Genomic DNA, 25,175 nt, shown 5'->3' with positions numbered 1-25,175 from the left:
TGAGACTCTATTTTTGTGTATTTCCCTAAAATGTTTATAAAGATAAGTGTCCAGGTTCCCTTTTTTGATGTTACAGATATGCTCCCTTATCCTGTCCCTTAGCATTCGCGTCGTTTCTCCTATGTAAAAAAGTTCACAAGAGCATTGCAGCATATAGATTACTCCTTTATTAGTGCACCTTATTGTGTTTTCTATTTTAAACTCCTTAGTGTTATTAGGAGTCCTAACAGTTTTCTTTTTAATGCCATAATGGCATGCTCTGCATACATGGCAGGGAAAAAAACCTTTCACATCCCCTCCTTTTAGATCTTTCTCAAAAGATTTCTTATTTTTATTCTGTTTTTTGTACTCACTCGGTGCAAGAATCATTTTTAAATTTTGTGCTCTCCTATAAATTACCCTTGGGTATGGTGGTATTTTGTCTCCTAGAATTGGGTCATTTTTTAGGAGATGCCAGTGTTTTCTTAAAAATTTTTTCACTAGTAAATGGTCTTCGCTGAAGTCATTTATAAAAGGGACATTGAACTCATCTGACATATAATTATTAGATTTATGTTTATACTCTAATAGTTCTTTTCTCTCTGTGTTTCTTGCTCTCTCTGTTGCTCTATTTATTGTTTCTTTCTTATAACCTCTTTCCTTAAATTTTTCTTCCAAGATGTTAATCTGGAATTCAAAGTCATCAATCCTTGAGCAATTTTTCCGGACCCTTAAACTTTGGCTTATTGGTATACTTTCCTTCCATTTAGGGAGGTGACAGCTGGAGGCATGTATAAAATTGTTCGAATCGACTTTTTTAAAGTGTGTTTTAGTTTCAATGTTGTCTGATACTATCATTATATCCAGATCTAAGAATGTGATCTGTTCTTTATTAAATTCATATGTAAACGAGATACCTCTGTCATTACTATTCATGGCCTCAAAGAACTCCAGGAGATCTGTCTCTTCCCCTTTCCAAATTATAAAAATATCATCTATGAACCTCTTAAAGAGCACAAGGTTCGCACCGAGCTCCAGACTTCCCAGGAACCTTTGTTCCCAATCTCCCATAAAAAGATTGGCATAGCTCGGTGCGAACCTTGTGCCCATGGCGGTTCCCTCAATTTGAACATAATATGTGTTATTGAATGAGAAGTAGTTGTGTTCTAATATAAATCTTATGCTCTGCAATAAGAAATCTTTCTGTTCTTTTGGTAACTCATCATCTTTATTCAAAAAGGACTCCACTGCCTCTATTCCAAAATCATGTCTAATGGATGTATATAAAGAAGTCACATCGCAGGAGGCTAATATCATAGAGTCTTCCCATTTTATATTCTCCAATAATCTTAGGAGGCTGGTAGAGTCTTTTAAATATGTACTGAGATTTACCACATATTTCTGTAAAAAGGTATCAATATATCTTGATAAATTTGCTGTCATTGAACCTATACCGGAGATTATAGGTCTCCCTGGAGGGTCTATGAGGCTCTTGTGTATCTTGGGTAAGTGGTAGAAGACCGGCACTCTAGGGAACTTATTCAGAATATAATTATATTCACCTTCTTTTAAAATGCCGGTCTCTCTTCCACTACCCAAAATAGACATCAGCTTTTTATTGAATTTCTCAGTGGGATTCAGTTCCAATTTTCTGTATGTTTTCCTATCACCCAGAAGCCTTTCAGCTTCTTTACAATATTTCAATTTGTCCATCACCACCAAGCCACCACCCTTATCCGCCGGCTTGATGGTGATGGAGTTATCCTCCTTTAAATTCTTGAGGACCTCCCTATCTTTTCTACTCAAATTGGAGTTTACTTTCAAGCTATGATTGTCCTTTCTTAAGTCTGCTAATACTAGCTTTTCAAAAGTCTCTATATTACTCCCTTTCTCATTGGAGGGGTAAAACTTTGATTTTGGCTTCAAATTGGTATGTACAAACCCATCAGTCACTACTCTTGTGTAATTCTCTAGAGGTTGTTTCAAATAGTATCTTTTAAGTGTTAAATTTCTTATAAATTTCCTTACATTTATATGGGTTTCAAATTTATTCAAGGTTTTACTTGGAGCAAAGGTTAAACCTAAGCCTAAAATTTTTGTTTCTTCATCTGAAAGGGATCTATCGCTTAAATTGAAAATACTACTTTTTTTAGGGAGGTCAACAACCTCCTTTCCTATCTCTGTCTCTTTACCCCTATCTCGTCTTCCCTTTCCTCCTCTACTTCCTCTATATTTCTTTTTTTTGTGATGGCTTTTTGAGGTTTTCCTGTTTCTGTTACCTCTTTTATTTTTACTGTCTTGCCCTCCTTTTGAGGGCTTTTCCCTAAAAAATGTTCCTCCTCAATTGTAAGTTCAAAACTATCTAGTCTTCTTTTTTCTAGTGGTTCAAATCTATTATATGTGACTGGTTTCCATCCTTCATCCCTCCCTTTCCTTTCATGATTTCTATGTGTGGAAGTTTTCCAATTCTCCTCCAGTCTATTTCTGTTTTGTCTATGTGGTGTGTACTCTTCCTCCCTACCATGTCTGTAGTTTGCTGTATCCCATCCATCATAGAAATTACGATTATCATAGTGTCCATCATATGTATTAAAAACCTTATTTCTATAAGATCCGTTATATTCATTAGGTCTATATGACTGTCTGTTCCTATAAGGTCTAAAATCCCTGTTGTAATAATGAGGGTAATTATTCCTTCTGTATGTTGAATTATAATGTGAATAGTCTCTTCTTTCATTAAATCTTTTATCTCTCATATTCCTTTGATCCTCATAAATGCCCCCTCCTTGGTATTCAGCTCCCTTGTCCTTATGATATTTAACTCCCCCATTAAGAGTTTGTTTATCATTCCTATCCCCTATATCATAGTTTTCTGTTGTTATTTCCATATCCTGATTCTCCTGTATTTCTTTTTGTTTTTCTTTTTCATCTCTCTCTATTTTCTTCCATCTGTTATTAATAATCTCATTTTTTAACGTGTCTAATCTCTCCATGATCAACTTCTGTCTATTTTTTAGTAGGTGCTGTTCCTGACTATTATCCAATCTATTTTTTATAGATAAAATTTCCTCATTAATATTGCATAATGTCTCATTTCTAGATTTTTTTATAATCTCTATCAGCCCTTTAGAGGCATTAAATAGTACTCTTTCCCATTCTTCTTGATGTACATCACTTAATTGGAAGGTGCAGGATTTTTTAAATTTTAATCCTCTAGGTATAAGCTCTTTATCCAAATATCTATCTAAGAATATGAGTTCCATTTTTTGTCTCAACTCTTTATTCATATTTTTCTCAAGTTCATTTATAAGTTTATTGGCATCAATCCTTTCATGTTCCCCTGATGTACTAGGTTTATCTTTTAAATCTAATTCGGATAAAAGTTTATCTCTATAGGAAAATATTTCCATCACCCTCTAGCTGCTTATTTATTTATTGGAAGTGATAGATATGTAGCAAAAAAAGGGGGTTAAATAAACTAGCGCTTAAGAGTTAATATCCCTTGCCCTATTCTCCTACTATCTACTTCCCAGATAGAAAGGTGTATAAAGTGAAAAAGTTATGGAGATTAGGCGCTTAATCTGCAAAAGGGATAAAGGTGTGTATGGAGGTCGTTAGCTAAATATGTAGAAAAAACTGGACCTTGGACAGAATAAGTGAAAAATTCTTCTACAATTTATTTTCAAAATAAAAACATGATAATACAAAGATAAAATAAATCACAATCCCTAAGTGTTGCAACACTATATCGATCAATTCATAAAATTTCTAAAATTCAGATATACATTTGTTTCATACACAAATAAAAGGATTTATCTGCTCTTTTGTATCCTTTGTTCAAAGATTTTAGATAGAATGTATTCTTTTATTTCAACACAATTAATAATATTTGTCTCTATTTGATATTTTATATCTATATTTCATCAACTTTAAAATTACAAATATGTAGCAAAAACTAACAATTAGTTAAAACAATTTAAATGCAAGATTATAAATGGTGTCCCCCACAATGGCTGTTTACTTATATTGGTTGTAATTTTGTGTATCTAAAAAGTTCATCAAAGCATTTGTAAGTAATTGGAGATAAATTACTGAGGGCTGTGTTCTTTATCCTTATATTTATGTTGTGATATATTACGGTTTCACAGTTACCTCTTTGTATCCTCAGTGAGCTTAATTTGTAGAAAAGGAATGTTCCAAACAGTGTTTAGGGGTGATTTTCTTACCCTCTCTTGTGAGCTGTTACTACTCACGGCTTCCCAGCGGTTCCTATGTGTCCTCAGTTTGACTCTCAGACAAGGGGTTCCGGTAGGTAATTTTCTTTGTGTTACCTTGTCACTGGTCTTTGTAGAAGTGCTCTGATTACAGCACCAAACTGTAGACAATCCTTTTGTTTCTGTAACTTGCGCAAGTTAGCTTTTGTGTTTGTAGTTCCTCAATCTCCTGCACTTAAGTACTTCTGTACGCAGGAAAAAAACAGGCTTTTTCTTTCTTGGTGTTCACACAGATATCAACATGTTTCGCCAGCAACCCTGGCTTTATCAAGATAAAGTGTGATCACACCTTACACCTTTATATAGCACTGACTTGATTTCCATTGGTCCATTCACTGTTTCTGTTTCTCTTTTCCACTGGGTCCTAGAGTCCTTTTGTTCAAATATCCTATTTAGTTTTTTAACTTTTTATTTTTTATTCAGGTCATATCAGAGTGGTTAACCGATTTCTTTTTTCATTATTCCTAACAGCCTTTCTCCATTACTTCACATATGCCAAGGGGTTCAACCATTTATATTTTAACAGTTTATTTAATTTTCACATTCATTTTCTATTACACCAATTAACATTTTAAACTTTTGACAAATCTTTAGAATAAATTAGTTTAGAAATCCATTTATTTTAAAATAATAATCCCAATTAATTTTTTATATAAATATATTATTTTTCCAAGTGTCTTAGGTGAAGAATTTTCTAGTGGCTCCATGATATAGGTACTATTACAAAAGTGAAAGGGGAGAAAAACAAATAATGTGGTGATATGTTTGTGCAAGAGAAAAAAAATGTATCCCTTTATTTTAGTGGCTCCATTATATAGATACTATTACAAAGGGGAGAGGGGGGGGGAAACAAATAAGGTGGTGATATGTTTGTGTAAAGGAATTAATTATCCCTTTTTTTTTTTTTTTTTTTTTGAAAAAATCTCTAGGATAATACATTTTTTAGTGACTAAAACTAGTTATACAAATTTATTAAAGATAGTGATTACTGTGTGCCTAGAAAAGGAGATATATCCATTTCTGAATTCAAACCGTGGGGGTGAATCGTGTTGAAGTTGTATATGAATTCTGCTTCTTTTTTTAGAATAGATGCTTCTAAATCTCCCCCTCTCCAATTGGGTTTCACTTTATATAATCCCCAATACTTCATATCTGAGACTCTATTTTTGTGTATTTCCCTAAAATGTTTATAAAGATAAGTGTCCAGGTTCCCTTTTTTGATGTTACAGATATGCTCCCTTATCCTGTCCCTTAGCATTCGCGTCGTTTCTCCTATGTAAAAAAGTTCACAAGAGCATTGCAGCATATAGATTACTCCTTTATTAGTGCACCTTATTGTGTTTTCTATTTTAAACTCCTTAGTGTTATTAGGAGTCCTAACAGTTTTCTTTTTAATGCCATACTGGCATGCTCTGCATACATGGCAGGGAAAAAAACCTTTCACATCCCCTCCTTTTAGATCTTTCTCAAAAGATTTCTTATTTTTATTCTGTTTTTTGTACTCACTCGGTGCAAGAATCATTTTTAAATTTTGTGCTCTCCTATAAATTACCCTTGGGTATGGTGGTATTTTGTCTCCTAGAATTGGGTCATTTTTTAGGAGATGCCAGTGTTTTCTTAAAAATTTTTTCACTAGTAAATGGTCTTCGCTGAAGTCATTTATAAAAGGGACATTGAACTCATCTGACATATAATTATTAGATTTATGTTTATACTCTAATAGTTCTTTTCTCTCTGTGTTTCTTGCTCTCTCTGTTGCTCTATTTATTGTTTCTTTCTTATAACCTCTTTCCTTAAATTTTTCTTCCAAGATGTTAATCTGGAATTCAAAGTCATCAATCCTTGAGCAATTTTTCCGGACCCTTAAACTTTGGCTTATTGGTATACTTTCCTTCCATTTAGGGCAACAGAGAGAGCAAGAAACACAGAGAGAAAAGAACTATTAGAGTATAAACATAAATCTAATAATTATATGTCAGATGAGTTCAATGTCCCTTTTATAAATGACTTCAGCGAAGACCATTTACTAGTGAAAAAATTTTTAAGAAAACACTGGCATCTCCTAAAAAATGACCCAATTCTAGGAGACAAAATACCACCATACCCAAGGGTAATTTATAGGAGAGCACAAAATTTAAAAATGATTCTTGCACCGAGTGAGTACAAAAAACTGAATAAAAATAAGAAATCTTTTGAGAAAGATCTAAAAGGAGGGGATGTGAAAGGTTTTTTTCCCTGCCATGTATGCAGAGCATGCCAGTATGGCATTAAAAAGAAAACTGTTAGGACTCCTAATAACACTAAGGAGTTTAAAATAGAAAACACAATAAGGTGCACTAATAAAGGAGTAATCTATATGCTGCAATGCTCTTGTGAACTTTTTTACATAGGAGAAACGACGCGAATGCTAAGGGACAGGATAAGGGAGCATATCTGTAACATCAAAAAAGGGAACCTGGACACTTATCTTTATAAACATTTTAGGGAAATACACAAAAATAGAGTCTCAGATATGAAGTATTGGGGATTATATAAAGTGAAACCCAATTGGAGAGGGGGAGATTTAGAAGCATCTATTCTAAAAAAAGAAGCAGAATTCATATACAACTTCAACACGATTCACCCCCACGGTTTGAATTCAGAAATGGATATATCTCCTTTTCTAGGCACACAGTAATCACTATCTTTAATAAATTTGTATAACTAGTTTTAGTCACTAAAAAATGTATTATCCTAGAGATTTTTTCAAAAAAAAAAAAAAAAAAAAAAAAAAAAGGGATAATTAATTCCTTTACACAAACATATCACCACCTTATTTGTTTCCCCCCCCCCTCTCCCCTTTGTAATAGTATCTATATAATGGAGCCACTAAAATAAAGGGATAATTTTTTTTTTCTCTTGCACAAACATATCACCACATTATTTGTTTTTCTCCCCTTTCACTTTTGTAATAGTACCTATATCATGGAGCCACTTGAAAATTCTTCACCTAAGACACTTGGAAAAATAATATATTTATATAAAAAATTAATTGGGATTATTATTTTAAAATAAATGGATTTCTAAACTAATTTATTCTAAAGATTTGTCAAAAGTTTAAAATGTTAATTGGTGTAATAGAAAATGAATGTGAAAATTAAATAAACTGTTAAAATATAAATGGTTGAACCCCTTGGCATATGTGAAGTAATGGAGAAAGGCTGTTAGGAATAATGAAAAAAGAAATCTGTTAACCACTCTGATATGACCTGAATAAAAAATAAAAAGTTAGAAAACTAAATAGGATATTTGAACAAAAGGACTCTAGGACCCAGTGGAAAAGAGAAACAGAAACAGTGAATGGACCAATGGAAATCAAGTCAGTGCTATATAAAGGTGTAAGGTGAGATCACACTTTATCTTGATAAAGCCAGGGTTGCTGGCGAAACATGTTGATATCTGTGTGAACACCAAGAAAGAAAAAGCCTGTTTTTTTCCTGCGTACAGAAGTACTTAAGTGCAGGAGATTGAGGAACTACAAACACAAAAGCTAACTTGCGCAAGTTACAGAAACAAAAGGATTGTCTACAGTTTGGTGCTGTAATCAGAGCACTTCTACAAAGACCAGTGACAAGGTAACACAAAGAAAATTACCTACCGGAACCCCTTGTCTGAGAGTCAAACTGAGGACACATAGGAACCGCTGGGAAGCCGTGAGTAGTAACAGCTCACAAGAGAGGGTAAGAAAATCACCCCTAAACACTGTTTGGAACATTCCTTTTCTACAAATTAAGCTCACTGAGGATACAAAGAGGTAACTGTGAAACCGTAATATATCACAACATAAATATAAGGATAAAGAACACAGCCCTCAGTAATTTATCTCCAATTACTTACAAATGCTTTGATGAACTTTTTAGATACACAAAATTACAACCAATATAAGTAAACAGCCATTGTGGGGACACCATTTATAATCTTGCATTTAAATTGTTTTAACTAATTGTTAGTTTTTGCTACATATTTGTAATTTTAAAGTTGATGAAATATAGATATAAAATATCAAATAGAGACAAATATTATTAATTGTGTTGAAATAAAAGAATACATTCTATCTAAAATCTTTGAACAAAGGATACAAAAGAGCAGATAAATCCTTTTATTTGTGTATGAAACAAATGTATATCTGAATTTTAGAAATTTTATGAATTGATCGATATAGTGTTGCAACACTTAGGGATTGTGATTTATTTTATCTTTGTATTATCATGTTTTTATTTTGAAAATAAATTGTAGAAGAATTTTTCACTTATTCTGTCCAAGGTCCAGTTTTTTCTACATATTTAGCTAACGACCTCCATACACACCTTTATCCCTTTTGCAGATTAAGCGCCTAATCTCCATAACTTTTTCACTTTATACACCTTTCTATCTGGGAAGTAGATAGTAGGAGAATAGGGCAAGGGATATTAACTCTTAAGCGCTAGTTTATTTAACCCCCTTTTTTTGCTACATATCTATCACTTCCAATAAATAAATAAGCAGCTAGAGGGTGATGGAAATATTTTCCTATAGAGATAAACTTTTATCCGAATTAGATTTAAAAGATAAACCTAGTACATCAGGGGAACATGAAAGGATTGATGCCAATAAACTTATAAATGAACTTGAGAAAAATATGAATAAAGAGTTGAGACAAAAAATGGAACTCATATTCTTAGATAGATATTTGGATAAAGAGCTTATACCTAGAGGATTAAAATTTAAAAAATCCTGCACCTTCCAATTAAGTGATGTACATCAAGAAGAATGGGAAAGAGTACTATTTAATGCCTCTAAAGGGCTGATAGAGATTATAAAAAAATCTAGAAATGAGACATTATGCAATATTAATGAGGAAATTTTATCTATAAAAAATAGATTGGATAATAGTCAGGAACAGCACCTACTAAAAAATAGACAGAAGTTGATCATGGAGAGATTAGACACGTTAAAAAATGAGATTATTAATAACAGATGGAAGAAAATAGAGAGAGATGAAAAAGAAAAACAAAAAGAAATACAGGAGAATCAGGATATGGAAATAACAACAGAAAACTATGATATAGGGGATAGGAATGATAAACAAACTCTTAATGGGGGAGTTAAATATCATAAGGACAAGGGAGCTGAATACCAAGGAGGGGGCATTTATGAGGATCAAAGGAATATGAGAGATAAAAGATTTAATGAAAGAAGAGACTATTCACATTATAATTCAACATACAGAAGGAATAATTACCCTCATTATTACAACAGGGATTTTAGACCTTATAGGAACAGACAGTCATATAGACCTAATGAATATAACGGATCTTATAGAAATAAGGTTTTTAATACATATGATGGACACTATGATAATCGTAATTTCTATGATGGATGGGATACAGCAAACTACAGACATGGTAGGGAGGAAGAGTACACACCACATAGACAAAACAGAAATAGACTGGAGGAGAATTGGAAAACTTCCACACATAGAAATCATGAAAGGAAAGGGAGGGATGAAGGATGGAAACCAGTCACATATAATAGATTTGAACCACTAGAAAAAAGAAGACTAGATAGTTTTGAACTTACAATTGAGGAGGAACATTTTTTAGGGAAAAGCCCTCAAAAGGAGGGCAAGACAGTAAAAATAAAAGAGGTAACAGAAACAGGAAAACCTCAAAAAGCCATCACAAAAAAAAGAAATATAGAGGAAGTAGAGGAGGAAAGGGAAGACGAGATAGGGGTAAAGAGACAGAGATAGGAAAGGAGGTTGTTGACCTCCCTAAAAAAAGTAGTATTTTCAATTTAAGCGATAGATCCCTTTCAGATGAAGAAACAAAAATTTTAGGCTTAGGTTTAACCTTTGCTCCAAGTAAAACCTTGAATAAATTTGAAACCCATAGAAAAGAACTATTAGAGTATAAACATAAATCTAATAATTATATGTCAGATGAGTTCAATGTCCCTTTTATAAATGACTTCAGCGAAGACCATTTACTAGTGAAAAAAATTTTAAGAAAACACTGGCATCTCCTAAAAAATGACCCAATTCTAGGAGACAAAATACCACCATACCCAAGGGTAATTTATAGGAGAGCACAAAATTTAAAAATGATTCTTGCACCGAGTGAGTACAAAAAACAGAATAAAAATAAGAAATCTTTTGAGAAAGATCTAAAAGGAGGGGATGTGAAAGGTTTTTTTCCCTGCCATGTATGCAGAGCATGCCAGTATGGCATTAAAAAGAAAACTGTTAGGACTCCTAATAACACTAAGGAGTTTAAAATAGAAAACACAATAAGGTGCACTAATAAAGGAGTAATCTATATGCTGCAATGCTCTTGTGAACTTTTTTACATAGGAGAAACGACGCGAATGCTAAGGGACAGGATAAGGGAGCATATCTGTAACATCAAAAAAGGGAACCTGGACACTTATCTTTATAAACATTTTAGGGAAATACACAAAAATAGAGTCTCAGATATGAAGTATTGGGGATTATATAAAGTGAAACCCAATTGGAGAGGGGGAGATTTAGAAGCATCTATTCTAAAAAAAGAAGCAGAATTCATATACAACTTCAACACGATTCACCCCCACGGTTTGAATTCAGAAATGGATATATCTCCTTTTCTAGGCACACAGTAATCACTATCTTTAATAAATTTGTATAACTATTTTTAGTCACTAAAAAATTTATTATCCTAGAGATTTTTTAAAAAAAAAAAAAAAAAAAGGGATAATTAATTCCTTTACACAAACATATCACCACCTTATTTGTTTCCCCCCCCCCCCCTCTCCCCTTTGTAATAGTATCTATATAATGGAGCCACTAAAATAAAGGGATAAAAAATTTTTTTCTCTTGCACAAACATATCACCACATTATTTGTTTTTCTCCCCTTTCACTTTTGTAATAGTACCTATATCATGGAGCCACTTGAAAATTCTTCACCTAAGACACTTGGAAAAATAATATATTTATATAAAAAATTAATTGGGATTATTATTTTAAAATAAATGGATTTCTAAACTAATTTATTCTAAAGATTTGTCAAAAGTTTAAAATGTTAATTGGTGTAATAGAAAATGAATGTGAAAATTAAATAAACTGTTAAAATATAAATGGTTGAACCCCTTGGCATATGTGAAGTAATGGAGAAAGGCTGTTAGGAATAATGAAAAAAGAAATCGGTTAACCACTCTGATATGACCTGAATAAAAAATAAAAAGTTAGAAAACTAAATAGGATATTTGAACAAAAGGACTCTAGGACCCAGTGGAAAAGAGAAACAGAAACAGTGAATGGACCAATGGAAATCAAGTCAGTGCTATATAAAGGTGTAAGGTGTGATCACACTTTATCTTGATAAAGCCAGGGTTGCTGGCGAAACATGTTGATATCTGTGTGAACACCAAGAAAGAAAAAGCCTGTTTTTTTCCTGCGTACAGAAGTACTTAAGTGCAGGAGATTGAGGAACTACAAACACAAAAGCTAACTTGCGCAAGTTACAGAAACAAAAGGATTGTCTACAGTTTGGTGCTGTAATCAGAGCACTTCTACAAAGACCAGTGACAAGGTAACACAAAGAAAATTACCTACCGGAACCCCTTGTCTGAGAGTCAAACTGAGGACACATAGGAACCGCTGGGAAGCCGTGAGTAGTAACAGCTCACAAGAGAGGGTAAGAAAATCACCCCTAAACACTGTTTGGAACATTCCTTTTCTACAAATTAAGCTCACTGAGGATACAAAGAGGTAACTGTGAAACCGTAATATATCACAACATAAATATAAGGATAAAGAACACAGCCCTCAGTAATTTATCTCCAATTACTTACAAATGCTTTGATGAACTTTTTAGATACACAAAATTACAACCAATATAAGTAAACAGCCATTGTGGGGACACCATTTATAATCTTGCATTTAAATTGTTTTAACTAATTGTTAGTTTTTGCTACATATTTGTAATTTTAAAGTTGATGAAATATAGATATAAAATATCAAATAGAGACAAATATTATTAATTGTGTTGAAATAAAAGAATACATTCTATCTAAAATCTTTGAACAAAGGATACAAAAGAGCAGATAAATCCTTTTATTTGTGTATGAAACAAATGTATATCTGAATTTTAGAAATTTTATGAATTGATCGATATAGTGTTGCAACACTTAGGGATTGTGATTTATTTTATCTTTGTATTATCATGTTTTTATTTTGAAAATAAATTGTAGAAGAATTTTTCACTTATTCTGTCCAAGGTCCAGTTTTTTCTACATATTTAGCTAACGACCTCCATACACACCTTTATCCCTTTTGCAGATTAAGCGCCTAATCTCCATAACTTTTTCACTTTATACACCTTTCTATCTGGGAAGTAGATAGTAGGAGAATAGGGCAAGGGATATTAACTCTTAAGCACTAGTTTATTTAACCCCCTTTTTTTGCTACAAGTAAAACTTTAAAGCACGAACCACGTCCAAGTTGTGCAACAGACGCTCCTTCTTAGATGAAGGATTAGGACACAGAGAAGGAACAACAATTTCCTGATTGATATTCCTATTAGTAAGAACCCCTTGAAGAACTTTAAGAACTAAATTCAAACTCCATGGCAGAGCAACAGGTTTAAACACAGGCTTGATTCTAACTAAAGCCTGACAGAACGACTGAACGTCTGGAACATCTGCCAGACGCTTGTGCAGTAGAATTGATAAAGCAGATATCTGTCCCTTTAAGGAACTAGCTGATAGCCCCTTCTCCAATCCTTCTTGGAGAAAGGACAAAATCATAGGAATCCTGATCTTACTCCATGAGTAGCCTTTGGATTCGCACCAATAAAGATATTTACGCCATATCTTATGATAAATTTTCCTAGTGACAGGCTTTCGAGCCTGAATCAAGATATCTATGACCTACTCAGAGAAACCCCGCTTGGATAAAATCAAGCGTTCAATCTCCAAGCAGTCAGCCGCAGAGAAACTAGATTTGGATGCTGGAACGGACCTTGAATCAGAAGGTCCTGTCTCAGTGGCAGAGTCCATGGTTCTCTTGACATGGACCCGTAACAAGGAAGTTTGGCGTTCTGACGAGACGCCATCAGATCCAATTCTGGTGTGCCCCATTGCTGAATCAATTGTGCAAACACCTCCGGATGGAGTTCCCACTCCCCCGGATGACGACTTATAAAATCTGCTTCCCAGTTCTCCACTCCTGGGATATAGATTGCTGATAGATGGCAAGAGTGAGTCTCTGCCCATCAAATTATTTTGGTAACCTCTATCATCGCTTGAGAACTCTTGTCCCCCCCCGATGATTGATATATGCCACAGTCGTGATATTGTCCGACTGGAATCTTATGAATCTGGTCGAAGCCAGCTGAGGCCAAGCCTGAAGCGCGTTGAATATCGCTCTCAGTTCTAGAATGTTTATCGGGAGGAGAGCTTCCTCCTGACTCCACAAACCCTGTGCTTTCAGGGAATTCCATACTGCACCCCAGCCCAATAGGCTGGCGTCCGTCGTCACCATGACCCACGCTGGCCTGCGGAAACACATTCCCTGGGACAGATGATCCTGTGACAACCACCAAAGAAGAGAGTCTCTGGTTTCCTGATCCAGATTTATCTGAGGAGATAAATCTGCATAATCCCCATTCCACTGTCTGAGCATGCATAGTTGCAGTGGTCTGAGATGCAAGCGAGCAAATGGAACTATGTCCATTGCCGCTACCATTAATCCGATTACCTCCATACACTGAGCCACTGACGACCGAGGAATGGAATGAAGAGCTCGGCAGGTGGTTAAAATCTTTGATTTCTTGACCTCCGTCAAAAAAATTTTTCATGTCCACCGAATCTATCAGAGTTCCCAGGAATGAAACTCTTATGAGAGGGATAAGTGAACTGTTTTTTACGTTCACCTTCCACCCGTGAGATCTTAGAAAAGCCAACACGATGTCCATGTGAGACTTGGCTAGTTGGTAAGTCGACGCCTGAATTAAGATATCGTCCAGATAAGGCGCCACTGCTATGCCCCGCTGCCTTAGAACCGCCAGAAGGGACCCTAGCACCTTTGTGAAAATTCTGGGAGAGCTGGCCAACCCGAAGGGAAGAGCCACAAACTGGTAATGCTTGTCTAGAAAGGCGAACCTGAGGAACTGGTGATGATCTTTGTGGATAGGGATGTGTAGATACGCATCCTTTAAGTCGACGGTGGTCATATATTGACCCTCCTGGATCATTGGTAAAATAGTCTGAATGGTCTCCATCTTGAAAGATGGGACTCTGAGGAATTTGTTTAGGATTTTGAGATCTAAAATTGGTCTGAAAGTTCCCTCTTTTTTGGGAACCACAAACAGATTGGAGTCAAACCCCTGCCCCTGTTCTGCTTTCGGAACTGGGCGGATAACTCCCATGGTATATAGGTCTTCTACACAGCGTAAGAACGCCTCTCTTTTTGTCTGGTTTGCAGACAATTGAGAAAGATGGAATCTCCCCCTTGGAGGAGAATCTTTGAAATCTAGAAGATACCCCTGGGTTACGATTTCTAAAGCCCAGGAGTCCTGAACGTCTCTTGCCCAAGCCTGAGCAAAGAGAGAAAGTCTGCCCCCTACTAGATCAGGTCCCAGATCGGGGGCTACCCTTTCATGCTGTCTTGGTGGCAGCAGCGGGCTTCTTGGCCTGTTTACCTTTGTTCCAAGTCTGGTTAGCTCTCCAAAAGAAACAATCAGTAACACTAAGGGTGTGTTACTACTAGGGGGCGCACAGGACCTTATATGATTATTATGTAAATAGGCTAAGAGAGAAGAGAACAAGATATTACATATAATAACTATAATAAAATATACTATACGGAATAATGTAAACAAAAAAGAAACAATTCTTATAAATATGGGACTATGAGAAACATAGGATACAACACAAATAATAGCAAATACAGTAATAAGAAATTCCTGAAAGGTTCTTATCTGGAAATGCTGTCTTCTTCTGCAATGTTATATAGATGGTAAATGTCCCAATTGGGGTGGGTATAGTCCCAAATGATGAATGTGATCAAATACCAGGATGATCAATGATCAGGAACACAGATGATGACTGGAGTCAGCTGCTTTGTCAGGGAAATCAGGATCTAAGAGCAAGTTTTCTCTGTGAAAAAAATCACAAAAAGACAAAGGCGCCTCCTAGTGTAATACAGTTGGTGAAAGAGATTTGTTAGGTAATCAAAAAGGTACTCACAAGTGGAGCAGCACCCAATTGTGCTAAATCAAACAGACTGGGATCTCACAGTGTCCCAGCTCACTGACACTGCAAGGAAACTGGTTTCTCCAATGTCTTGCCGGACTGACAGAGCTCAGACTCTCACAAAGAGGTTTACATAAAACCAAATTTTATTAATAAAATAAAAATCTCAGTGTCTCATGACACTAGATATTAAAAGAACAAGCAACGCGTTTCTCAGACTGCTGTCTGTTTCATCAGGCTTCCCTGATGAAACAGACAGCAGTCTGAGAAACGCGTTGCTTGTTCTTTTAATATCTAGTGTCATGAGACACTGAGATTTTTATTTTATTAATAAAATTTGGTTTTATGTAAACCTCTTTGTGAGAGTCTGAGCTCTGTCAGTCCGGCAATACATTGGAGAAACCAGTTTCCTTGCAGTGTCAGTGAGCTGGGACACTGTGAGATCCCAGTCTGTTTGATTTAGCACAATTGGGTGCTGCTCCACTTGTAAGTACCTTTTTGATTACCTAACAAATCTCTTTCACCAACTGTATTACACTAGGAGGCGCCTTTGTCTTTTTGTGATTTTTTTCACAGAGAAAACTTGGTTAGCTCTCCAGACTGACTTGGATTGAGCAAAATTCCCCTCTGGTTTCGCAGCAGGGGAAGAGGTAGAGGGACCACCTTTGAAGTTTCAAAAGGAACGAAAATTATTTTGTTTGGTCCTCATCTTATTTGTCTTATCCTGAGGAAGGGCATGGCCTTTCCCTCCAGTGATGTCTGAAATGATATCCTTCAGTTCAGACCCGAATAGGGTCTTACCTTTGAAAGGGATGGCTAAAAGCTTAGATTTTGATGACACATCAGCAGACCTGGACGTAAGCCATAACGCTCTACGCGCTAAAATGGCAAAACCTGAATTCTTTGCCGCTAATTTAGCCAGCTAAAAAGAGGCATCTGTAATGAAAGAATTAGCTAGCTTGAGAACCCTAATTCTATCCAGAATATCATCTAATGGGGTCTCAACCTGAAGAGCCTCCTCCAGAGCCTCGAACCAAAAAGCAGCTGCAGTAGTTACAGGAGAAGAAAACCCTGATGAACAAATATTTTCTTTAGGAGACCCTCTAATTTTTTATCCATAGGATCTTTGAAAGCACAACTGTCCTCAATAGGTATAGTTGTACGCTTAGCCAGCGTAGAAATAGCTCCCTCCACCTTAGGGACCGTCTGCCACGAGTCCCGCATGTTGTCTGATATGGGAAACATTTTCATAAAAGTAGGAGGGGGAATGAACGGAATACCTGGTCTATCCCACTCCTTAGTAACAATGTCCGAAATCCTCTTAGGGACCGGAAAAACGTCAGTGTAGGCAGGAACCTCTAGAAATCTGTCCATTTTACACAATTTGTTTGTAACTACAATAGGGTCACAATCATCCAGAGTCGCTAAAACCTCCCTGAGCAACAAGCGGAGGTGTTCTAGTTTAAATTTAAAAGCCGTCATATCTGAGTCTGTCTGAGGGAACATCTTTCCTGAATCAGAAACCTCTCCCTCAGACAGCAAATCCCTCACCCCCAACTCAGAACATTGCAAGGGTACATCGAATATGGCTAATAAAGCGTCAGAGGGCATTTCTTCTCACACCAGACCTACTGCACTTCACCTGCAACCCAGGCAGCTTAGATAAAACCTATGTGAGGGTAGTATTCATAACTGCAGCCATATCTTGTAGGGTGAAAGAATTAGACGCACTAGAAGTACTTGGCGTCGCTTGTGCGGTCGTTAATGGTTGTGACACTTGGGGAGAATTAGATGGCATAACCTGATTCCCTTCTGACTGAGAATCATCCTGCAACATACTTTTAGTAGCTAAAATATGTTCTTTGCAATTTATTGACCTTTCAGTGCATAAGGGACACATTCTAAGTGGGGGTTCCACAATGGCTTCTAAACATATTGAACAATGACTTTCCTCAATGTCAGACATTTTGAACAGGCTAGTAATGACTTCAAACAAGCTTGAAAAACACTTTATTTAGTGAAAAAACAACAATCTTAAAATACGGTACTGCGCCTTTAAGAGAAAAAAGCATACACGTTCTGCAAAACTGCTTTAAAATGCACCAAACTTTCCAAATTTTTGATAGCAGACTCAATTTGTGTAGTTAAGATTGCCCCACAAGAAAATAAAACATTTAACCCCTTAATGTGCAAACTGGATTGAAATCAGGCCTAAATCCGGAAAAAAAAAAACCCAGCACCTCGCCACAGCCCTGCTGTGGCGCCTACCTGCCCTCAGGGATTGTAAATATCGGGTTAAAGCTTCGATTTGGCCCAAAACATCCACAAGGGCCCTCAGGAGTTGGAGCTTGCTGCTTGCTGAATGAAAACAACTGTGCATCTGAGGCGCGAAAATAGGCCCCTCCCATCTCACTCGATGTCTCTACAGCCTCAAAGAACCGCATCAGAGCGGTTTTAAACTAGCCATGTGGGTTCTGAAACCCAAATAATAAGCCAAGTGTACCCTCAATAAAGTTGCCCAAAAAACGTTATTGCCCACAAAACGTTAAAAGCACTCCCAGTTCAAAAAACGCTTGCCCACAAACATTCAAAAACTCTGTGTCAACCATTTTTGATTAGCCCCTTATGCAAGCTTAGTAATGCATTTCTATAGCTCTTAGGATTACTGCTTACCCTTACCCTCACGGGGATACTGTCAGCCTTTCTGAAATACACAGTCTCTCCAGAAAAAATAACTGAACATACCTCACTGCTATATAGCATGAAAACGTTCCTCACACTGAAGTTTCTTGTACTCCTCAGCCTCTGTGGGAACTGCACTGGATCTAAGTTACAAATGCTAAGATCATCATCCTCCAGGCAGAAGTCTTCATCCATCTGCTGCCTGAGAGTAAATAGTACACACCGGTACTATTTAAAACAAAAAACTCTTGCTTGAAGAAATTAAAAACTAATATTTTATCACCTCTTTCACTTTACCCTTCCAAGTACTTAGAGTAGGCAAAGAGAATGACTGGGGGGGTGGAGCTAAGGGAGGAGCTATATAGACAGCTCTGCTGTCGTGCTCTTTGCCACTATCAGTTAGCAGGAGGATAATATCCCACAAGTAAAGGATGAATCTGTGAACTTGTCGTACCTTATAGAAGAAAAAACTAACAGGCACCTTTGTACACCCCCAATGGCTGGGGTACTCACCACCTCCTGTGAACCAGACAACCAACGAGCAGACGCTCCCTGTCGCCATAAAGTCAGCAAACAGAAGTGAAAAACAAAGTAACCACACCCTGTCACGAAGTGAACCGTGCAAGTTATAAAAAGAGCGTGCAAATCTAAAGATTGCGCCAATTGATAAGGCCGTAATGTTCTGAAAAGCCATGAGCCTAAAGTATTACTGCACATCAGCACACAGAACCACATAACAAACATGATTAAAGTCCCCCCTGTTCAATAACTCCCCTCAGGGGAAATTAACCCATGATTCCTATTTTAAGATAAAAGGAGTCCCAATGGGACCCTACCTTTTCATTAAATTCACATTTCGATAAGTAAAATTAAATGATCTTACCGGAATCTACGCCGTGGAATTGGAACACGGCCCTTCAAGTGTGACAGATAGTAGCCTCACTTCTGACATGGACTTGAGTAAATAAAGGCAGGCAGCAAAACTCGTCAACGCTGATTGCCAAGGAGCTGTTAATATGAGTCGGGATGGTTTCGCAGAAAAACTCTCCCTGCATCTCTGGACTCTAACCATCATCCATGCTCTTACTGAGAGGCTGACAGGACTACTTAAAACTCCAGTCCGATTTCGAAGAGTACTACCCTCCATAAGAGACTATCTCAAACTTCTGACACTTCTCTGCCAACCTCCTGTGACAAAAGGCAAAGAATGACTGGGGGATGAGGGAAGTGGGGGAGGTATTTGAAGCCTTTGGCAGGGGTGTCTTTGCCTCCTCCTGGTGGCCAGGTTCTGAATTCCCAAAAGTAATGGATGCAGCTGTGGACTCTTCCCGTTTAAGAAGAAAACAAAGATTTAAAGGGACAGTCTACACCAGAATTTTTATTGTATTAAAAGATAGATAATCCCTTTATTACCCATTCCCTAGTTTTGCATAACCAACATAGTTATATAAATACACTTTTTACCTCTGTGATAATCTTGTATCTATGCCTCTGTAAACTGCCCCTTATTTCAGTTCTTTTTAAAGACTTGCATTTTAGCCAATCAGTGCAGGCTCCTAGGAACTCCACGTGCGTGAGCACAGTGTTATCAGTATGACACACATGAACTAACACCCTCTAGTGGTGAAAAACTGTCAAAATGCTCTGAGATAAGAGGTGGCCTTCAAGGGCTTAGAAATTAGCATATGAACCTCCTAGGTTTAGCTTTCAACTAAGAATACCAAGAGAACAAAGCAAAATTGGTGATAATCATGAAAGTTTATTTTGGACTAAACTGTCCCTTTAATACCTACACTCAATTTCAAATAAGCATTATATTTTTTTTCTGACAAATTCATTTTTTCTCCTATTTTTTGGCCCCTTGTATCATGTGACAGATATCAGCCACTCTCAGTCAAGTATTCGTATACCCTGTGAGTTTGTGCACATGCCCAGTAGGAGCTTGACCCCCAGAAAGTGTGCATATAAAAAGAATGTGCAAAATTTGATAATGGAAGTAAATTGGAAAATGTCTTGAAACTGTATGCTCCTCTTGAATCATTAAAGTTTATTTTGACTTGAGTATCCCTTTAAAACACAATAAAAAATACTTTAACAGCCCCTTTAAGAAATGGCACGAGTCCTCTGTAGAGAGAGCTTTTATTTATAGGGACATACAATTGAAAATATATGTTTCTAGTTACATAAACTTGCCAATGGCTATCACATAATAACTCCTACACACTAAACAGAGCCATACAATGCACTGCAGGCTCCTTTGGCATTAATCAGTTGCGTAATCATTTCCCTGGCGAATTGGGGGGGGGGGAGAAATCAAAGTTAAAAGTTTCATATGTCATTAAAATCTCCCTTGAGGCCAATACAACCCCATAACAGAAAGCATTCCTCAAGTACTGTAATAGAAAGCCAGTGCACCTCAGAACAATATAACAATACCGAGATGTGCTATTAGCTGTGACTACACCAATATCAGACACAGAGCCAGGCGGACAAACATGCTTACAGTGTACAGCAATGTATCCTGCCTTGTTCCGACAGTTTGATTAAAATTCACGGGGAGCTGGGAGACTCGCACTGGAGTTAAGTGCTTTCAATATGAAGCTCCACACTAAATTACTTCTCCAGCAGAGCAGCTATACTTACATCAATATCCTCTTGGGTAAACGTCTCTGGATCCTCTCCCATCATGTTGGCTAAATGTCTCTTTCCAATGTTGAACTCTTCAATCTGTTTTTTAATAAAAGCCTCTGTGTACTGTTCACGTCCTGGGGCTGCAACATTTTTCCTCTGTACTGTGATACTGGTATGTATTAACCGAGAAGCCTAAAACAAAAATAGAGTGGGGGAGAAGAGAATCTTAATCAAATTATTATTCAGTAGAAACAAGACATTTTAGCAAAATAAAAGATTTGGCAGAGTTGAATAGGGTTTTATGGGATATTTTTGTATTTTATACTATAATGTGATATACAGTGTCTTCCTTTAACTTAAGGCAATGCCCAAGGAACCAGGAAGTCACTATTCCTAGGAACTTACTACTTCAGAACTTTTTTTTTCTGTTACACATATCTATAAACAAATACACCTAAAAATGTATGCCTGGCTCCTCTATGTTTTTGCATAGAAATTTGCTAGATTCTGTTGTATGATAATATTTGAAAACCTACTAAAACTATGAAATATCACGCCCATAAAAAAAAGTCTGGCAAAAGGTTAAAGGGACAGTCTACTCTAGAATTTGTATTGTTTGTAACAATAGATCATCCCTTCATAACCTATTCCCCAGTTTTGCCTTATAAATAACTGTACGCAAGTGAACGAAATCTTATCTATATGGCACACATGAACTAGTGCTGTCTTGCTGTGAAAAACTGTCAAAACGCACTGAGATAAGAGGCGACCTTCAAGGGCTTAGAAATGAGCATATGCACCTACCTAGGATTAGCTTTCAACAAAAAAATTACAAGGAAAACAAAGAACATTTGATGATAAAAGTAAATTGGAAAGTTGTTGCATGCCCTATCTGAATCATGAAAGTTTAATTTTGACTTTAAAGTAAAGCTGCACTGGACTGTGAGATAGAAGATCAATGAGTGATGTGGGCATCTAACACAGCTCAGTTTATTAACAGTGAGATGCCATGACAGTCTGCACTGGAACATCCATATTTCAAGACCCTGTAATATATGTTAAATGGACATTAAAGTAAAAATGTCATCCCCCATAAAATGTTGAATTATTTAGAACTATAAAAATTTTTTTTAAAAAAACCTTTGCATTGCACTTATTCATTTTTCTGCCTTTTCCTGTAATTTAACTCTGAAAATTATAGTGTTTCCACTTTCACAAATGAGGCTGAATCATGCTGTATATTGGTTGGCTGATATGTGCAGGAGCTTGTTTATATCTGTCCCTAACTGACCACAACATTCAAGAGGCTTTTTAAGAGGTCTCTCTCAGGTCTGCAAAACAAGGTATATGAATTATTATTTTTATTTTTTTTAACAAATGTATGAATGCTTTTAAAACATTAATTTTGCAGCATATCTTCTGTATTGCACTGAATAATTTCTGATGTATAAATAAAAATGGCTTTAATGTCCCTTTAAAATGTCTATTTTTTAAGATGCAATAAGCAAAAAATAACTTTCCCCCTCACTCTGCCTCTGATTTATACTGTATTAAATAGAGACTGTTCAAAGCTGGAGAGGATATCTGGATGAGAAATCCCCCTTTAGCAAATAAAGCCCAAAGTGGCAACATAAATAAACCATCTTGCATTCAATGATGTATTCTTTGTCATGATATATTTTTCATTCATTTAATACAATTCCTAATGAATAACAGGACATGGCTGATACACGTGCTTGCCTTAGTCCATAGGAAAACTCCTTTCTATTAAAGTCAACATGACCCAATATGCTCAGCACTTACTACCATTTATAATACATCTGTTGTATAATAGATTATCTAGCAGTTTTTCATCTGAATGTTTCATGTATTGCTTTATGTTCTGCCTCATCCATACTGTGTGTGCACAAAACAGTGATCTCATCTTCTTATGGCTCAACACACTAGTGTTTAAGCCGCCCATTGATTGTCAGCTTCACAGATGCACCAGTGACTTAAAGGGACATGCTAGGCTAACAGAATGGTTAGTACTCATCATGATATTGTTTTCCTCGTGTGCCTTCTGCACTCTTTAAAGCCAATCTTTTAATGTAACTTATTACAGCTGACAGTAGGTGAACATCCACTGCTGTACTGTCCCATGGGGGTCTCCACTTAAGCCACACTCCTAGGTCTGGCAATAGACAAGAAGGTGGTGTTGATATTTTACTTTCCTCTCGTTGCACCTTTCAACAAATACAGCCCTTCTATTCACTCAGATTTTCTTCATTTGAAGCACACCTGATTCGATTATTCACTCCCCTTTCTATACGTGTTGCAGTCATATACCGCCCCCCTGGCTCCCCAACTCAATTTTTAGATCACTGCTACCTGGCTTCCTTATTTCCTTTCCTCAGACACCCCTGCCCTCATTCCTGGCGACTTCAACATCCCTCTTGACAATCCCACTGCCTCCTCTGCAAAACAACTTCTTTAACTCACTTCCTCTTTCGGCCTGTCACAATGGACTGACTCTCCCACTCACAAAGATGGTCATTCCCTTGATCTGATTTTCACCTATCGTTGCACTATCTCAAATTTAACAAACTCCCCTTTTCCTCTCTCTGACCATCATCTCCTAACTTGCAACATCACTTCCCTACCTACAACTCCTCCTCCCTCTACCCCTCACACCAAACTTCACAGAAGCACTAAGTCATTAGATCTGCAACAGTTCGATAGCTCTCTCAAACCTCTCCTCTCATCCATCACCTCCTTTTCCTGCCCTGACCAATCTGTCTGCCAATCCTTCGGCAGATTTTATATATATATATATATATATATATATATATATATGTATGTATATGTGTGTGTGTGTGTAGCAGAGTTACACAACGGGCCAATATTCACAATGATTCTAATCTTATTTCATCTCATCTCTCTACAGGTATGTCTTCCTGCTTCTGCCTAACTGACTGCTTTTAAACTCCCCTTTAATTTGTGCTAGACTCCTCTGGTATGTCTTCCTGCTTCTGCCTGACTGCTTTTAAACGCCCCTTTAATTTGTGCTAGACTCCTCTGGTATGTCTTCCTGCTTCTGCCTAACTAACTGCTTTTAAACGCCCCTTTAATTTGTGCTAGACTCCTCTGGTATGTCTTCCTGCTTCTGCCTAACTGACTGCTTTTAAACGCCCCTTTAATTTGTGCTAGACTCCTCTGGTAACCATTTCCTCTGTCTCCATTTTGTCTACCTGTAATCATTTTATCAGATATTGTCTAAAACTTACTCATTTTGCCACCCGCCCTCGCCCCCCCTCTAATTTGCAAGTGTGTAACTCCTGCTAGCTAAGACTGCCTGTAGCAGCTGCCTAGAATCACTTCATCACTTCTCACTACTACATATAGAGAAGGCTTAAGGCTCATTATTGAGCCGTGGCTCTCTGATTCTAAGTAGCTCTCTGTTACAAGTAGCAGAGTTACACACTGGAAGTTGAAACTGCAGACCAACTAACAGGTAAACTTAATAACTTTACTTCTACACAATGCTCTCTAGGACTTTTCTGCTCTCTCTGTCTTCCCTTCTCCTAAAAATCACTGCATGTCCCTATAACAACAATCCCCACACTATCCATATCTCCCCCTCCCTTCTCTCATCCCCTATGCTGTCCTCTCATGAACTACTCTGTTTGCTTAGAAACTCTTCCCCCTCTAACTCTCCTGTGTCTAATCATTCCCGCTCCCACAAATCTTACTCTCACCTTCTGTCACTCTCACTGCTACTACTGCTTGCTGCTGGTGATGTCTCTCCTAACCCTGGCCCTGCAGCAATCACCACACTTTTACACTCTCGCTCCATCTCTCACTGCAAAAATTCTAGGTCACGCAATACCAACAATCTCATCTCCATTAACCCACAGTGCCTATTCCCTCCCTTCTCTTGTGCCCTCTGGAATGCTCGCTCCATCTGTAACAAGCTTACAACTGTTCACGACCTGTTTGTTTCCAACGCTTTCAACCTTTTAGCTATTACTGAAACCTGGCTATCTTCCTCTGACACTGCTTCCATTGCTGCTCTCACACACGGTGGTCTTCACTTTAGCCACACACCTAGGCCAGGTGAGAGACATGGTGGCGGTGTTGGCATTTTACTCTCCCCCTCCTGCTCCTATCAGTACCTATCCCCATTTCCATCTCTCTCCTTTTCTTCCTTTGAAGTCCACTGCATTGGCCTGTTTTCCCCTCTCTCTCTCAGAGTGGCAGTTATCTATCCCCCCCTGAACCAACATCCCAATTCCTTGACAACTTTGATGCCTGGCTTCCTTACTTTCTCTCCACAAATACACCTGCTCTAATCCTAGGGGACTTCAACATCCCCATT

At 37.1% G+C, this 25,175-nt stretch overlaps 1 protein-coding gene across 1 annotated transcript in view; it reads right to left on the bottom strand.

Annotated features, from left to right (window-relative positions):
* Positions 1–25,175, bottom strand: part of MRPS9 (mitochondrial ribosomal protein S9) — a 601,112-nt gene that overhangs the window by 448,784 nt on the left and 127,153 nt on the right. Inside the window, exon 2 of the mRNA XM_053707665.1 lies at positions 20,831–21,010. Within this exon, the coding sequence (XP_053563640.1) occupies positions 20,831–21,010 (180 nt within the window). The remainder of the gene's footprint in view (positions 1–20,830; positions 21,011–25,175) is intronic.

Source organism: Bombina bombina, chromosome 3 (genome assembly GCF_027579735.1).
Source record: "Bombina bombina isolate aBomBom1 chromosome 3, aBomBom1.pri, whole genome shotgun sequence".
In the NCBI taxonomy this organism is placed as follows: domain Eukaryota; kingdom Metazoa; phylum Chordata; class Amphibia; order Anura; family Bombinatoridae; genus Bombina; species Bombina bombina.
This window is presented reverse-complemented; position numbering and strand designations above follow the sequence as displayed.